We start from the raw sequence: 16154 nt of genomic DNA on the forward strand, positions 1-16154 counted from the left end.
GATGCTTAAAGGTTGGGGGGAGGAGCTGGTTCCCTGGAAGATGGCAGCTTGTAGACAGACCCTGGGCAGCTTCAGCCAGTGCCTGAGGAACGTGAGATAAGGAGGGCCTACGTGGGCAACACGCAAAGGAGCAGGAGGCTCTAACGGACTGTTTTCTTGAATGATTTCAGTAGAATGTAAGGGCAGAGTGCTCCATTGCTTCTGCCTCCTTTACTCCCTGTGAATCAGAAGGACTGCAGTGGGGCTATGCCAAGCTTGGGGTCAAGCACTTCTGCCTCTTGGAGACCCCAGGCCCCACCATTCACCTTCTATAGCTATTGAACTCCAGCTCTACAGACTTAGCTGAGTTTCACAGTCTGCAGGACCCAGACTAGCTGGGGGAGGGTGTGTCTCCAGCCAGCCTGGAGATCTGAGGACATTAGGGTAAAAAAACAAAAAAGTGACCTGAGCGCTCAGCACAAACACTTGTATTCTGCATCTGGAGCCCTGACACTCATCTGTAATGTGAGGCGAGGCTAATAGTCCTTAGACTGTTGGTCTCTCAGCTCACACCCAGAAAGAGGGTGCAACCAGACATGAAAACCAGGAGTGTGCATCCCTTTCCGGACCATCCTGGAGATGAATCAGCCTCCCAGAGAGCCCACAGGGGATAGGACTCTGGGCTGGCATATCCCCAGTCTCTGGTCACCCAGGGCCTCCTGCAACTAAAACCTCTGCCACCAGGCTAGATTCCCAGAGAAAGATCCCACTGGTCTCAATGTCTCTGGCCCAATCTGATTTTATTTTGAAAGAGTAAAGGATCTCTGTGAGCAACTTTCTGTGGCACAGCCCTTAAGGGTTTGGGGTCTGAGCCAGACTGCTTGGGTTCAAGTTTCACTCTGACACTTCTTGGTGGGTAACTGGGTAAATTGTTTGACCTTTGTAGTTATTAATATAACTTCTCCATTTTAGGAGTCGTGAGGATTAAATGCTTAGAACTAAGCACACGTTGAAGTGGTTCAGGGACATTAATTCCTGTGCTTGCCTCCAGGTGGAGAGTATGAGGAGGGCCAGGCTCAGTCACTAGTGAGAGGCCCAGGGCCCCTTGAACCAGCAGGGTGGGAGAGGATCCTGGAAGCTGCTAAGGAGGCCTTAAATGCCTAGGCCATGACGTTTATGCTGCTGGAGGGAACTGGGCAACCTGCTGGTTTGAATTAGGCCCTACCATCTACAGCTGTAGCCTATTAGTGCTGAGCTCTGAACAGGAGCGATCTACTCCCCTCCAACCCCACCCAGGGATCAATGCTCCCTCAACCTACAGAGCCCTGGGTCCACACCTAGTGGGTAAGTTGAACTTCCCTGCCACCCCTCCAGCCCCATGCTGCAATGTCCCTTTCTGTTTTCTGGCACTGCCCACTCTACTCCTCCCCCATTACAGTTACGCAGCTCCACGCCCCACCTAGGGAGGCTAAACCCTGTTGTGTGCAGACACACGCAAGTGCTGCCCCAGCACGTTTTGGGTCTGTTCCTCCTCCAACGTGGGAGAGAAGTTCAGGGCTAGAGGCTTAGGGAAGTTGGGGGAGAAAAAGCAGAAAACACAGAGCTGGCCTCTAAAAGCAGGGGTGTGGCTTTGCTGACCTTGCCAGCACCCAGTCCTGAGTGTCTGAGGATCATCCATCCCTGCCCTGATCTCCACAAACTCCTGACTTGCCCCCGTGGCATGTGATTCTGGCCTGGGATCCCCCTCCCCAATAACTTGCCCCACCTTGGACTCTCCAGAAAGCCTGCCTTGACGAACCCTGAGAGGAAGATCCTGTGGCACGGACCTTTTCAAGGCCAAGGGAACAGAACAATTCTGCCTATCTCCATCCGGCTACTCCTACAGGACAAGAATCTGGATTCTGCTACATCAAATCACCTCTAGTTCCCTGCAGATGTTTAACTGTATCCTCCCTTGGGGCATGTGCAGGGGAGTACCCTTCCTCTCCTTTTGCTCTGCTGCCTGCCAAGTCGCTTCAGTCGTGTTCGACTCTGTGCGACCCCATGGACTGCAGCCTACCAGGCTTCTCTGTCCATGGGATTCTCCAGGCAAGAACACTGGAGTGGGTTGCCATTTCCTTCTCCAATGCATGAAAGTGGAAAGTGAAAGTGAAGTCACTCAGTCATGTCTGACTCTTAGCGACCCCATGGACTGCAGCCCACCAGGCTCCTCCATCCATGGGATTTTCAGGCAACAGTACTGGAGTGGGGTGCCATTGCCTTCTCCCTCCTTTTGCTCTAGCGTTACTCAGCTTTCAGTCCTCAGCTCTGAGCCAGCCCCACATGAGCCCACCAGACAGCTCTTCGGACAGTGCCTTCCTGCCATGTCTCATGTGACCCAAGTCCCAGTAGCCTCCCAGAACTGGCTTGTCCTGGGGTTCCCCCAGTAGATGGGCTGTAGGCCAGAGAAGAAATGGGAACAGCTAAGGTCTTCAGGAAGACTGAGCCCTCTATTCCCTCCTTTCTCACCCAACCTCCAGCCCCTTCTTTGGCTTGACTATTGCAACCAAGACCAATTCCAAAAGGGCCAGCAGCCCTACCTTGGTCACACTGGCCACAACCCCTGCCAAACCTTGGCTGGGAAATGGGCCCAAGAGTGTCCCTTGCAGCCGCCTGCCAGGCTCCTCCCAGTTTGTGAGGCAGGCTGCTCCAGCCTCACCTTTCCTTGGCTCCTCATGCTGGTATCTGACTGTGAGATCTGTCCTGTTCTGCCTTCACTGTCCTTAGCCAACCAATGGGTATACACGGTTCCTCTCTTACCACGTCTCAGGCCTGTGCAAGGGAGCCACAGAGTCAGATGAGGAAGTGGGTTGGGATGGTGGAAGAAGCAGAAGGCAGCCCTGAGGTGATGGGCTGGTCAGACATGCAGGTTGCTCTGGCCTGGCCTCAGCTTGAGGCCTTTGGGAGCTGAGTCAATTCACCCACCACAGCCACAGAGATGCAGAATATCTGCTGTGTGGTCATCGCTGGGGGCATGGGCCCCCATCGGTGCCCCTTCTTCTCTTGCCATCTTTTTCCACCAAGGTCTCATCTCACCCTCCATCCAGCTATGTGGTTTCCTCCTCTTTCTCTTGGCACTCTTTGGTCACCCCCATTTTTGCCCATGAGATGTTTTCTCCCTGACCCTGGAACGGCCTTAAGGGCCTAAATCCTGGCCTCACGGGAGGCCGTTGCAGTTTCACAGGACAGACATCAGACTACGGGATGGCGCCTGCCTGGGATCTTGGCCTCTACTCCATTTCCTTCTCTGGCATCCAGAACCAAGTTACTCTGAACTGGCCCCAGAGGCCCTGCCCACTCATGAGCAAGGTGGCAGGCATACTCAGGGGACACTGCTACAGCCAGGCATGGGCGGGTGTGTAAGCACAAGTGCATGTGTGAGCGAAGAGGGTGGGGGATACAGTGTGGTACTGCCAGGATGTGGGCAATGTGAAAGTGACCAAACGTGGGGCAGCCATCAGCTTGGAGTAGGGGAACAGAAGCATCTGAATGATGACACAGATGACATTGTGGCCCTCTCCACAATGATGGCCCAACCACCACCTAGGCTCTGCGAGGCCTACCGTCCTGTGGTCCCCACTCTGCTGCCTGCTTGGCCTGGCAGTGTTTCCTTGCAGCCTCTTGCCAGCACAACCAGCCCCCAGCCCCCACTGGCATCCATGCCAGAGCAGCATTCCGCAGCCCTGGCTGTATCTCTCCAGCAGAAACAGCAGGAAGGCCTCTCAGCAGCCATCAAGCTCCACAGCTAGGGGACACAGTGGGACCTGGGCCTCTGGCCCTCACTCCTCTAGTCTTGCCTTCTCCCAGCTCTGGGTCTGTCACATGAAAGGATTTGATCAATGCACCTGTGGTTCACATTCTCCCATCTCCTGCCCTGGGCGTCCCTGTGTAGCCAGAGGCAGCCACCAGGTCAGTATGGATCGACAAGAAGCAAGTCCTGGAGACAGAATAACATAAACCCTGAGCTGCCCTGGGATCGGGGTGGGGGGTCAGCTCAGTTGGAGATCCTAGACTCACTCTCAGGTCAGAGCAGCCCAGGGCAGAGGGTGGGGATGGTGACCCAGCAAGGATATGCTGGGTTCAGTCCCTCAGTGTGAGGTCGCTCAGGGGAGCAGGTGTAAGCCTTTTCTGTAACTGGTTGGTGGGCGCGGGAGCGCCCAGCTTCCCCATTTTGGGGCCTCCTCCTCCTATGACCCCACCTCGGTGGCGCATCTGGAGGGCTCCCAGGTTAGACTCTGGGATGAACTTCCTGGCGGAAAGGGGGCTCGGTGCGAGAGTGAGTCCAGGGACCATCCTCTAGGATGGGAGCGGCGGGGCCTGGCCGGAGTCCGCGGCGGCCCGAGGCGGGGCTGGCTGCACCCGGACGGCGCGCACCACGCGTGTCCGCGCCCCCGCCGGCGCGCAGGGCGGCCTGGCCCTTTAAGCGTCCAGACGGCGGCCCCAGCTGACGCGCGGGCTCCAATCGGCGCCCCGCGCCCCCCGCCCGCCGCGCCTGAGGCTCTGGGGCCGCAGCTGCTCGGCGGCTGGACTCGCCGCGGCCCTGCGCCTCCGCCCGCCCGGCCGCGCCCCCGGGGGCCATGGTCGCGGGGCCCTGCGCGGGGGCGGCCCCCAGCGCGGCGCTACATGGAGCGGCCCCGGCCTGGCCGCCGGGGGCAGCGCGATCCCGCGGGGCCCTGTGAGCCCCCAGCGCCACGGCACCATGGTACGCAAGGCCCTGCCTGTCCCCCCACTTATCCGCCCACCTGCCCGCTCTGCCCTCTCGAGCGAACAGCCGGTCGTCTCGGCTTGGAGGGGTGTGAGGGATCTTAGCCCTCCCCGGGTCTCCCCTACCCCTTCTCGGGGTCCCTGCGGGCTGGGAATGCGGAGCTTTGACGCGGTCCTGGGCTGGGAAGGGGTTAAATTCCTGGGGTTGGGGCCGGGGCGCGAGAGGCTGAGGTCCTGCTAGGCACCAGCGGAGGGGGGCGCTTCTCTGGGCCGGGGACGGCGCCGCCCTCGGACTGGGTGATGGGGGGAGGGAGGAGGTCGGATTCCCGCCTGGGCCTTGGGCCACGTGGGCGCTGGAGCCGCCCTGCCAGGGGATTCAGGGCTCCTGGGCCAAGCGGGATCGGGGGAGGACGCCTGCAGCTCTGGTCCAAACTCCTGTGTGACCTTGGACCTGTCCACCGCCCTCTCTGGGCCTGTTTCTCGGGAAGGACGAGTGGCCTGAGTTGAGAGGAGGCTGGCACAGATAACCCTCTCCCTAAAAGGAGGAGGCAGTAAGTCATGAGCCTGTGCCCCCTGTGCTCAGTCTGGGTCCACCCACTGCTTTCTGGGGACAGAAGAATTGACGTGGGAGTAGAGGGTGCAGATGGACACCCAGGTTTCATCCTGGGGCCTCCAGGGAGATTCTGGGGCAGCGTAGGGAGCTAGCTGGTGGTTTTGTGATGGTGAGGCAGGGTACCTCTCAGGAGTAGAAGGCTCTGCCGGTGGTGAGCAGCCTCAGCAGGTGTCCCTGGCACCTGGCCTGCCCCCACCAGCCTGGCTTGTGGGGGAGGGTTTGAGAGCATGAAATGCCCTGGCAACAGAAGTCCCTGACCATTCCTTTGGTCTTGTGTCTTAGCCCAGCTGGCCTGGACTTGGGGTGGGGTGTGTGGCACAGCCAGATGGGGAGGGGCATCTACAGCTTCAGGAAACTGGCACATCTGGCTGGAGAGGCAGACACAGCTGGTGGGCCCTGTGTGGGAGGTACCAGGCTAGGGGGTAACCATACCCCACTGAGGGGCTGCCAGATAAGGACTCAGGCAGCATCTATGTGCCTGGTCAAGGAAGTACAGTCAGGGCTCCTGGTTGTAAGATCCTTGGGCCCCTCAAGGGCCAAGGATGGTGCAGCCTTGCCTGGGGGTGTTGCCTCAGAAATGGAGTCTCTGGGGCAACACTACCCCCCAGGCTAAAACCTTTCCTCCCCTGCTGAGGCCAGAGGAGTCTTCACTGGATCCTGGGACCAGATGTGCACACAGGAAGTGTTAGGCACTGCCCTTGACCCATGGCAGATAAGCACTGGAGGGCGTTCTGTGAAGGAGCAGTGGACCTGGGATGGGTACCCCACAACACGTCTGACATTGACAAGTCCTTATCCAAGCTACTTCCCCACCACTCTCTGGCCCTGGAGGCCCTGAGGAACTTCTGTTACAGCCAAATTGCATCCTGACCCCTCACTGACTTGCAGGTGGCAGCAGCTCTAGGGAGGAGGGTACAGGTTGCCGGAGGTGCTGGTGGGGTCTGGGGAACCACAGCTGGTCCTGAGACGCCTCGTCCTGCTTTTTGAGTCATTAAAGGCCAAGAAATACTTTCCCATGGAATAGTATCCAGTCCAACACAGATTTGGTGGCCTCAGCAGGGCTGAAAGTCCAGGGGCTCTGCTTCTGTTGACTGTGAGACCCTCCCATTCTGAGCCCATCTGTATAATAAAGTTTGGTCCCAGAAGATGAATTAGAATGAGTCAGAGGATGGAGATGAAAGGGAGTTGGCACTTTATTCCTGTTAGATTGGCCAGACCAAGATGGGCTAGCAGCCCTGAGACAGAGGAACAAATAAGTGGCTTCTTGGCTGGGGTGAAGGAGGTGTTGGGGAGGAACTCAAGAGAGATGGTGGTGGACTTCCCTGGTGGTCCAGTGGTTGGGAATCTGCTTGCCAATACAGGGAACATGGGTTCAGTCCCTGGCCCAGGAAGATCCTACGTGCTGCGGGGTAGCCGGGCCTGTGTGCCATAACTACTAGAGCCCGCAAGCTGCAGCTGCTGAAAAAAAAGACAGAGCATGAGGTGGGTGCTGCCCTGGGCTACTGGGTGTGAAGGGTGAAGCCCAGGGCAGGTCCTCGCATTCAAGTGACTGAAAGGACTGACATAAAGGGAGGGGTAGGCTGTGGATGGATGGGACTGGGGTTTTATCCCGAGGCTTCCAGAGACATGCATAGGGTAGGAGAGCTGATGGCTTTGCAGTGCAACAAGGTACCCTCAAATGTAGGAGGCTCTGACTTAGCGGACAGGGCCTGAGGAGGGCCAGAACCAGGCAGGTCGTTGATAGATGTTAACTGAATATCTGCTGTGCGCTGGATCCATGCAAGGAACTGGGCAGCCTGCCTGTCTGTGCTCCTCACCTTTTGGGGAAGCCGCTGTGGTTGGACCAAGAATTAAGCTAGCCCTTGCTTAATTCCAGGCCCTTGCTTAATTAAGCCCTTGCTTGCTGCTGCTGCTGCTAAGTCACTTCAGTCGTGTCCGACTCTGTGCAACCCCATAGACAGCAGCCCACCAGGCTCCCCCGTCCCTGGGATTCTCCAGGCAAGAACACTGGAGTGGGTTGCCATTTCATTCTCCAATGCGTGAAAGTGAAAAGTGAAAGTGAAGTCGCTCAGCCGTGTCCGACCCTCAGCGACCCCATGGACTGCAGCCTTCCAGGCTCCTCCGTCCATGGGATTCTCCAGGCAAGAGTACTGGAGTGGGGTGCCATTGCCTTCTCCAAGCCCTTGCTTAATTCCAGGCAATTCACAGGTACTGAAAGTGGTCCAAAGATCTAATAATCTGACCAATCAGATTCAAAGGCCTCCTTCAGGCTCCACCAAGATGACATCATCTGGGAACCTCTGGGCCTGGACCACACCTGACCTGGGGTATGGGGGGCCTAGAGGGAAAGGGTTTGGTACAGGTCTTGGGATGGGACTTTTGATGCTAAAACCAGGGCCGTCCCCAGCAAACCAGGACTGGGTCGTCTCCCCACAGGCATCCTTTCAGTATTTCCAGGCCCTGTGGATTCTCTCCCTGACACTCACTTACAGATAAAACCAATCCTGCCCAACCCCAAACACCTCAGGAACAGAAGTCACCTAGCTCACTGCTCTGTCTCTGGCCACTGTACCTCCAGGACAGTGACTGTGACTTTTGTTCTGAAAGTGTCTGGGGCTGGGCAGGATTGGTTTAATTTGTAAGTGAGTGTCAGGGAGACAATCCATGGGGACCAGAAAGACTGAAATGATGCCTCTGGGGAGACAACCCAGTCCTCGTTTTTGCTGGGGACGGCCCTGGTTTTAGCATCAAAAGTCCTGCATCCCAGGAAACCCCTAGGTTCCTGGCCCACCTGCATAGTTGGTCATCCTCGAACCTTTTCCTTCCCCTTTTCTCCTTTTCCGCTTCCCTTCCCGGGATGACTGCTCCCATTTCACAGTGGAACAGCTGGAGGTCCAGAAAAGTCAACCACTGACCCAGGAGCTGATACGCGGCCTCAGAAGGTCACGGCCAGAGTCTGAGCTCTGAGGGACAGCTGACTCGGGCTTGAACCCTGGTTCCCCATCGTCTTTGCTTGAGTCTTTCGGCACCTTCTCTGTCACGTGGAACCAATAGTGATGGGGGATGGGGGGCACCTCCTGGCTGGCCTCGACCTGACCTGTGCCCTCGGCCCTGCAGTTGCTGGTTGAGAAGACAACGGACTCACCGGCGGCCGAGTTCTCGCTGGTGGAGGACGTGGCGCTGCACTTCGCCTGCTTGATGGGCCGCCTGAACGAGCAGCGCCTCTTCCAGCCTGACCTGTGCGACGTGGACTTGGTGCTGGTGCCCCAGCGCAGCGTCTTTCCAGCCCACAAGGGCGTGCTGGCTGCCTACAGCCAGTTCTTCCACTCGCTCTTCACCCAGAACAAGCAGCTGCAGCGCGTGGAGCTGTCCCTGGAGGCGCTGGCACCCGGCGGCCTGCAGCAGATCCTCAACTTCATCTACACGTCCAAGCTGCTGGTCAACGCGGCCAACGTCCACGAAGTGCTGAGTGCCGCGTCACTGCTGCAGATGGCCGACATCGCTGCGTCCTGCCAGGAGCTGCTAGATGCCCGCTCCCTCGGCCCCCCGGGCCCTGGTGCCGTGGCCCTTGCCCAGCCAGCTGCCGGCTGCACCCCAGCTGCACCAACCTACTACTGCGACATCAAGCAGGAGGCCGACGCCCCGGGCCTGCCCAAGATCTACGCCCGAGAGGGCCCCGACCCCTACTCCGTGCGCGTCGAGGACGGGGCTGGGGCCACAGGTGGCACGGTGCCTGCCGCCCTTGGGCCGGCTCAGCCCTTCTTCAAGGAGGAGAAGGAGGGTGGCGTTGAAGAGGCTGGCGGGCCCCCAGCCAGCTTGTGCAAGCTGGAGGGTGGGGAGGAGCTGGAGGAAGAGCTCGGGGGTTCTGGCACCTACAGTCGGCGAGAGCAGTCCCAGATCATCGTGGAGGTGAACCTCAACAACCAGACACTGCATGTGTCCACAGGGCCCGAGGGCAAGCCAGGCACTGCCACTGGCCCGGCCACCATGGTGCTGGGCCGGGAGGACGGGCTGCAGAGACACTCGGAAGAGGAGGAGGATGACGAAGAGGAGGAGGAAGAGGAGGACGAGGAGGAAGAGGAGGGAGGAGGCAGTGGAGCAGAGGAGGAGGAGGAGGATGAGGAGGGCGGCAGTCAGGGGGAGGATGAGGAGGATGAGGAGGAGGAAGGGCACAGCGAGCAAGAGGAGGAAGAGGAGGAGGAAGAGGAAGGGCACAGCGAGCAGGATCAGGAGAGCTCAGAGGAGGAGGAAGATGAGGAGGACGGGGAGGCAGGGGGCAGGCAGGGGGGCCTGGGGCGCCGCAGCAGCCGGGCAGAGCCCCCTGCCCACAGTCGCATGGCCACGAGGTCTGCCCGGCGCCGTGGCCCCCCTGAGCCGGAGGAGGCCGGGCGGCGGGGCGGGAAGCGGCCAAAGCCACCTGCAGGAGTGGCTCCCGCTCCTGGCTCCCGAGGGCCACAGGCTGCTGATGGGCTGGGGGCAAAGGTGAAGCTGGAGGAGAAACAGCACCATCCATGCCAGAAGTGCCCGCGCGTTTTCAACAACCGTTGGTACCTGGAGAAGCACATGAATGTGACCCACAGCCGCATGCAGATCTGCGACCAGTGCGGCAAGCGCTTCCTGCTAGAGAGCGAGCTGCTGCTGCACCGGCAGACAGACTGCGAACGCAACATCCAGGTGGGCCTCCAAGGGGCCTGCAGGGGGCAGCCATCCAGGCTGAGCCAGGCCGGAACTGGGCCCTGGGCACCCAGTATCCTGCTGCCTGTGTTGTCTGCACAGTCTGCAGAGAGCAGGCTCAGCCCCCACCCCCCAACCCCGCCCCAGGGACAGTGGGACCAGCCCCAGCCCAAGGGTGAGCCCAGAGTGGTGAGAGCTCAGGGGATGACGTCAGGGAGAGCTTCCTGGAGGAGGCAGATAGAGCTGGGCTTCCGCAAGAGTGCAGAAAGGATTGGAACAAACAGGACCCTTGCAGAGAGGCAGAGGGGAGCAGGGACTCAGGAGAATGAGAGGAGAGAGTTGTCTGAGCATGTGAGGCTGGGGGACAGCCAGCTCTGAGGAGGGATGAGTCAGTGTTTTTGGACTGCTGCAAGGCCAGCAGGGCCCCCAGGTATATAGTTTGGTAGATTGAGCAGTGCAGGAAAGCACAGAGGGGAGGAGGGGTTTGCCCGGAAGGGGGCGCCATTTTCCACTTATTGCAAGGGCTGAGTGGAGCAAGGGGCAGCCAGGCGGGAGGAAACCCCTGCATTCAGCTCTTTGGAGGTACCAGCTGGCCTGGGCATGGGGAAGAGGGACTGGATGAGCAGTTCGGGAAGTGCAGGGGGCCCAACAGGAAGGCTGCTGGGGCCAAACAGGGGATCTGGGCTGACTGCCAAGCATTGAGCCAGCCTGCATCTGGGCCAGCCTGGCCTTTCAGGGTGAAGACAGCACAAGGCCAGCCAAGTGATTTTTTGCCTTTTCTGGCTGAGAGTGAGGTTGAGGGGCAGTAGGTAGGCGATGCTAATTGCCTGAACTAATTGCTAATTGGAGAAAGTGTTACCTGAGGGTTACCTGGATTCCTGCCCCACCCTCAGGCACATGCTCCCACCTGCCTGCCTGCTGGCCTGCCCTGTGACTCTCCACATGCACACCCCCGAGCTTCCCTCCTGAAAGGGAAAGACGCTTGTACTTCTACCCTGGGTACCCTGACCCAATTTCTGCCTAAGCCCTGGCCTACTGCAGGGGTAAGGGCCCAGGAGACGAGGAGGAGGGGAGTGTGGTCCCCAGGGTTCCCACTACCATCTCGTGTCCAAAAGGCCCTTGCACCTCCTGCAGTCCCCCAGCCCTTTGGAACCTGTTCCCTTGGGGATCTCTGTGGTGTCAAGGTATGGGTCCCAGCAGGGGAGGCAGCAGAAATAATGTCTCAGCTTTGCCAGGACTTGTTATCCGAGGGGCTCCCCCTTGAACTGTAGCCTCCTCACCCACTGTGGCCCTTCAGCCAGTTATGTGTCTCTCCTCTGTAGAAAGATGTCTTGTTGAAATGAGCACAGAGGAGGGACTTCGTGGAAGAGGTGGCCCATGACCCTAGTGAGTTCAGGATGAGGAGGGAGGGCCCCAGGCTGCAACCCTGGGCGGGTGGGCAGGTGGGTAATATTAGGGATTTACCACCCCTGACTCAGAATATCAAACGTAGCTGGTCCTTGGCCACCAAGATCGCTCTCTTGAGCACAGTTCAGGTGGGGAAACTGAGGCCTAGAGAGGCAGTGACTTGTCCTAGGTCACATGGTCCTGACCCAGGGCCTAAAGTCTTTTCATTCCACAGTGTGTGACATGTGGCAAAGCTTTTAAGAAGCTCTGGTCCCTCCACGAGCACAATAAAATTGTGCACGGCTACGCAGAAAAGAAGTTCTCCTGTGAAATTTGTGAGAAGAAGTTCTACACCATGGCTCACGTGCGCAAGCATATGGTTGGTAAGTCTAGGCCTGTGGCAGAACGGGCCCAAGGTCCAAGCTGGGCCAGCTGCTGGGTGTGCTAGGAAGTCTTTCACATCCAGGGACAATATAAAGGGATGAGAAAGCACCAAGTAGCTGGGAGGTGGGGCGGGGACAGTGGATGGGGCAGTGGGGCCGAGGAGGGGGTAGGGCTAGTCTGGGGCGAGGGCTGCCATGTACGGTTGGGCACGTTGCACATGGCACAAGGGCTCATGACAGGAGGGCAGGTGGAGACCAGAATCCAGCTAGCACACTGCTACCCAGGCTGGCACCCCAACATGGGGCTAGGTCCACCAGAGCACCTTCTGCTAAATTACACAGAGTGCTTACTGTGTGGGCTGACACAGCCCCTGTCTCAGTCTGAGGACAGTTATGCCCCTGACAGGGCTTCAGACTTCTCTGAATGCAACCCTCCTCCCAGGAGTCATACCTGGACACAAGTGTGTCTTGGGCCACTTCGCTGCCTTGGGCATGGCTGTCCCTCCCCTCTAGGTGGGCCTGGCTGAGAGTCTGGCTGTTGTCTGGGTGGCCCTCCTTTCTTTGCCCACTTGGGGGCTGGAGCTCTCCCCACTGTCTAGCCAGGGAGACAGTGAGCCCTGGCCAGAGATGCCCTTTCTCTACCAGACAGTACTGGAGGCTTCCAATATGAACTGACTTGGAGCTGGGAACCTGGGGTGTAGGTATCAGCCAGGAGCATGCTAGGTAACCCAGGATTGGTGGTCCTTCCTGGGCTTGGATTCCCCAGCTCTGAACTGTGAGGGGGGCCCTCCGTGTCTCCAGATGCTTCCTCCCACATCTTCCTTGGAGTTTGTTTTGGCAGGGAGTGCAGATAACTCCTTCTGGATGGCAGGGGACCCAAGGCTGAGGCCTTTACAGGTGCCATCCTCTGTAAAGCCCAGCCACCTTGGAGACCCAGGACCACTCTTCCTGTTTTTATAGAAGAGGATGCTGAAACTCACTGAGGCTCACAGCAGCCATACAGAGAACCAGTGGCTAGGCCAGGATTTGAGCTGAGGCTAAGGAACCATGAAGGCCTCTGTGCTTGTCTGAGCAGACAGAGACCTAGCGGGGCGTGTGGGAGGGAGGGACAGGGAGGGAGGGGGAAGGACCTCGCCTGGGGGACAGAGGCCACGGGTCAGGTCCCAGGGTAGATGGTGCCCCAGGAGGTGGGTTCAAGGCTCAGCTTGGGGTCGGTCCAGCAGGGGTCCCCTGGGAGAAGCCAGATGGGTCCCTGAGATGTCATGGCCATGGTGCCTGCCCCGTAGCCCACACCAAGGACATGCCCTTCACCTGCGAGACCTGTGGGAAGTCCTTCAAACGCAGCATGTCTCTCAAGGTGCACTCCCTGCAGCACTCCGGGGAGAAGCCGTTCAGATGCGAGGTGAGTCCACTTCTGCCCCCAGGGACCACCCTGAACAGGGCAGGGATCAGGGGCAACAGCAGCTTAAAAACCAGGGAGTAGGGGGGCTGGAGTATAGGGTGCAGAAAGAGAGGGGGCCCTCCTGTTGTTTGCCTTCTACTCCATCCTTCCCTGGTTGCCCACCTACACCAACCCCCCCCACCCCTGCCACATACCCCTGCTTCCTCTCACTATCTCAGTGCTGCACGTTCAGGGTGGGAAGTCTGCATGGGCTGGAACCATAGGACAGGCTTTCTGGAGAGGTGGAGAAAGACACATCTTAGGCAAAGATCAGAGATGGAGTTGCAGGTGGGGCTGAGGGAGGCCTTTGGACAAGGAGGAAGGGTGGAGAGTCTTAAGCACAAGGGCTCCCTCCACTCTGGGGCCTTTTCCCACTTGCTGAGCCCCATTCCTGCCTGGGCCTCTCTACCTGTGCCCCATGTGCTGCCCCACCCCAGGAGCACCTCAGCCGGCCTTGGCATCCACCCGTCCTTGCCCAGGAGTCCCTCCCGCTGTGAGTCCTTCCCGGCCCTGTGAGCTGGGGACCAGCGCTTACCTCCCTGAAGGTTATTCCCCCACTCTGCCCTGGGTCTTGCCCCACCCAACCCTGCCCTCAGAACTGCAATGAGCGCTTCCAGTACAAGTACCAGCTGCGGTCACACATGAGCATCCACATCGGCCACAAGCAGTTCATGTGCCAGTGGTGTGGCAAAGACTTCAACATGAAGCAGTACTTTGATGAGCACATGAAGACCCACACAGGTACTGCTGTCCAACGGTGATGGCCTCTGCGCCGTAGCAGGCATCCTTCTCTGCCCTTTTCTGAGGCTCAGCCCTGGCCTCCCTGACTCCCACGGTCGGGTGAGGGAGGCTGGCTCACAGGTTGGGGGTGGGGGGCGTGGCGGCCCCCCAGCAACTCCCCGAGGCCCATCCCCACCCACCCTGCAGGGGAGAAGCCGTACATCTGCGAGATCTGCGGCAAGAGCTTCACCAGCCGGCCCAACATGAAGCGGCACCGGCGCACGCACACCGGCGAAAAGCCCTACCCCTGCGACGTGTGCGGCCAGCGCTTCCGTTTCTCCAACATGCTCAAGGCGCACAAGGAGAAGTGCTTCCGCGTCAGCCACCCCATGGCCAGCGACGGCGCCCCCGCGGCCCCGGGCCTGCCCCCTGCCCCGCCCCAGGCTCTGCCCCTGCTGCCCGGGCTGCCGCAGACCCTGCCACCCCCGCCGCACCTGCCGCCCCCGCCGCCGCTCTTCCCCACGGCCTCCAGCCCGGGCAGCGGGAGGCTGAGCACCAACAACTAACTGCCTGCCTGCTCCAAGGGGCCCAGGACCCTGCCCTCCTCCTTGGGGGGCAGTGACACCTCCAGAGTTGGCTGGACCCCGGCCTCGCCCCAAGGCCCCTGACCCTGGGGGGTGTGCAGGCTGGCAGCCCCCAGAGCTGGCCGAGGACACCTCGCTACCAAGTGCCCCCTTTCAGTGACTTCTTGAAGCCTTTACTTCTTTTTGTTGTTTGTTTTTTGGGAAGTGAAGGAAAAAGAAAAGAGAGGAAACCATTGGCAGTATCCCCCTCCAGGTGAGGGGGGCGCTGGAGGCGGCAGGTAGGGGGGACAGGGGCCCAGGGAGCAGGTGTGACTGGTCACTCTGCTGAGGCCTAAGCCAGAGGGAGGGGGGTGGCCCAGCCCAGATCACCTTTAGCCACTTATCCACGCCTTTCCTGGGCCCCCTAACTTGCGCCTCATATCCTGGAGGGTTTGGGGAGAAGTTGGGTGCCATCTCCCTTTGGAGGAGGTGTGGACCCAGTGTGAGGGCTGCGGATATCCAGGCAGAGGCTTGAGCCTGGATGCCCTGGGAGCGTGCCAGGAGGCTGTGGCAAGGCGTGAAGACTGCAGCTCTACATAGGGAGGGTCAGGGGGGTGTGGGGCGGGCAGGGGCTGGACCCCAGACATTTGCTTTCCCCATTCACAACCCTGCGGCAGGCACAGGGATCCCCGACCTGCACTAGGCTGCACCGAGGGCCCTGGGTCCTGGAGAAGATGTCCCCGGAAGCCGCTGGGCCTCAGGGTGTTGTGGGCCAGGCCCTGGGTAGACAGACGGGCTGGCTCCCACAGCACTAGCTCCCAGGGCCTGCTGCCCAGGAGCCCCTGCAGATGGGTGGACCCCAGGGGCAGGCCCCTAAGGAGGAGGCTTGGGCCAATGTTCTGAGGTTTCAAGGTGCTATCAGTGGGGCAGAGGCCAGGGCAGCTGTTCACAGAGCACCCCATCCCTCACCAGCTGCCCCAGCTGCGTCTCCCACACTAGAGATGTGTGTGTCTGTGTCCGTCTGCTCCCTGAAGGCAGCACAGGCCTCCTCCGCTCCCTGGACCTGGTCACAACCTGCCCCTGGCTGACATCCAGCACCCTTGTCCCTCCTGGGCCTCTGTGCTCATGGGTGGCACGAGGAGCCTGCATGACCAGGCCCGGGGGTCAGGGTCGCGGGCGCTGGGAGAGCCCCAGCCTGTGCCCAATGCTTGCCCTCACGAGGCCAGCACTAACAGGACATCCTTTTTTTGTTGTCATTTAATGTCTTGATTCCTGCCTTTAAAAGGGGGAGGAAGGTTCCATAAGCTACATATTTCCTAGTTAAGCTCTTTCCTATTGTGTTTATATAGTTTTGTTTGTTATACTCTTTGCACCTTAAACCCCCATGACTACCCCCACACCACCACCTTCCCAGCATGGCTGGAGTGGGAAGAGGCCTGAGCCCAGGGGGTCGTGGAGGGGGGACTGGCCCCATCAGCTCAAGGGCTGAGGGGGTCGGGACCCCTCAGACCTCCTTGTAAGGTCCATGGCGCTGGGGCAGGGGGCTGGGGACATTTTAATCATCAATAAACGAAGCACTTTATTCTGTACAGATGTGGGTAAGCCCAAGGAGCCCGAATGATTTGAGGATTTAGAATCCAAGCCACACAGCC

General features: G+C 59.4%; 1 protein-coding gene across 3 annotated transcripts; it reads left to right on the forward strand.

Annotated features, from left to right (window-relative positions):
- Positions 1 to 4520: 4520 nt before the first annotated feature.
- Positions 4521 to 16091, forward strand: ZBTB47 (zinc finger and BTB domain containing 47). Of its 3 annotated transcripts, none has more exons than XM_061396093.1 (6): positions 4522 to 4720; positions 8453 to 10009; positions 11631 to 11778; positions 13065 to 13180; positions 13765 to 13960; positions 14147 to 16091. In XM_061396093.1, the coding sequence occupies exons 1-6, from the start codon at positions 4718 to 4720 to the stop codon at positions 14503 to 14505; spliced, it is 2379 nt and encodes a 792-aa protein (XP_061252077.1). In that variant the 5' UTR covers positions 4522 to 4717; the 3' UTR covers positions 14506 to 16091. The 3 variants fall into 3 exon arrangements, with proteins under 3 accessions (XP_061252079.1, XP_061252077.1, XP_061252078.1); XM_061396094.1 differs by having other exon boundaries at positions 4525 to 4720; positions 13816 to 13960; XM_061396095.1 differs by lacking the exons at positions 13765 to 13960; positions 14147 to 16091 and adding an exon at positions 13657 to 13758 and having other exon boundaries at positions 4521 to 4720.
- The last annotated feature ends 63 nt before the right edge of the window (positions 16092 to 16154 follow it).

This window comes from Bos javanicus, chromosome 22 (genome assembly GCF_032452875.1).
Source record: "Bos javanicus breed banteng chromosome 22, ARS-OSU_banteng_1.0, whole genome shotgun sequence".
Classification (NCBI taxonomy): Eukaryota; Metazoa; Chordata; class Mammalia; order Artiodactyla; family Bovidae; genus Bos; species Bos javanicus.

Coding starts and splice junctions, on each gene's coding strand:
- ZBTB47 (XM_061396093.1), top strand. Junction 10,010..11,630: donor ACTGCGAACGCAACATCCAG/GTGGGCCTCCAA, acceptor TTCATTCCACAG/TGTGTGACATGTGGCAAAGC. Junction 13,181..13,764: donor AGAAGCCGTTCAGATGCGAG/GTGAGTCCACTT, acceptor ACCTCCCTGAAG/GTTATTCCCCCACTCTGCCC.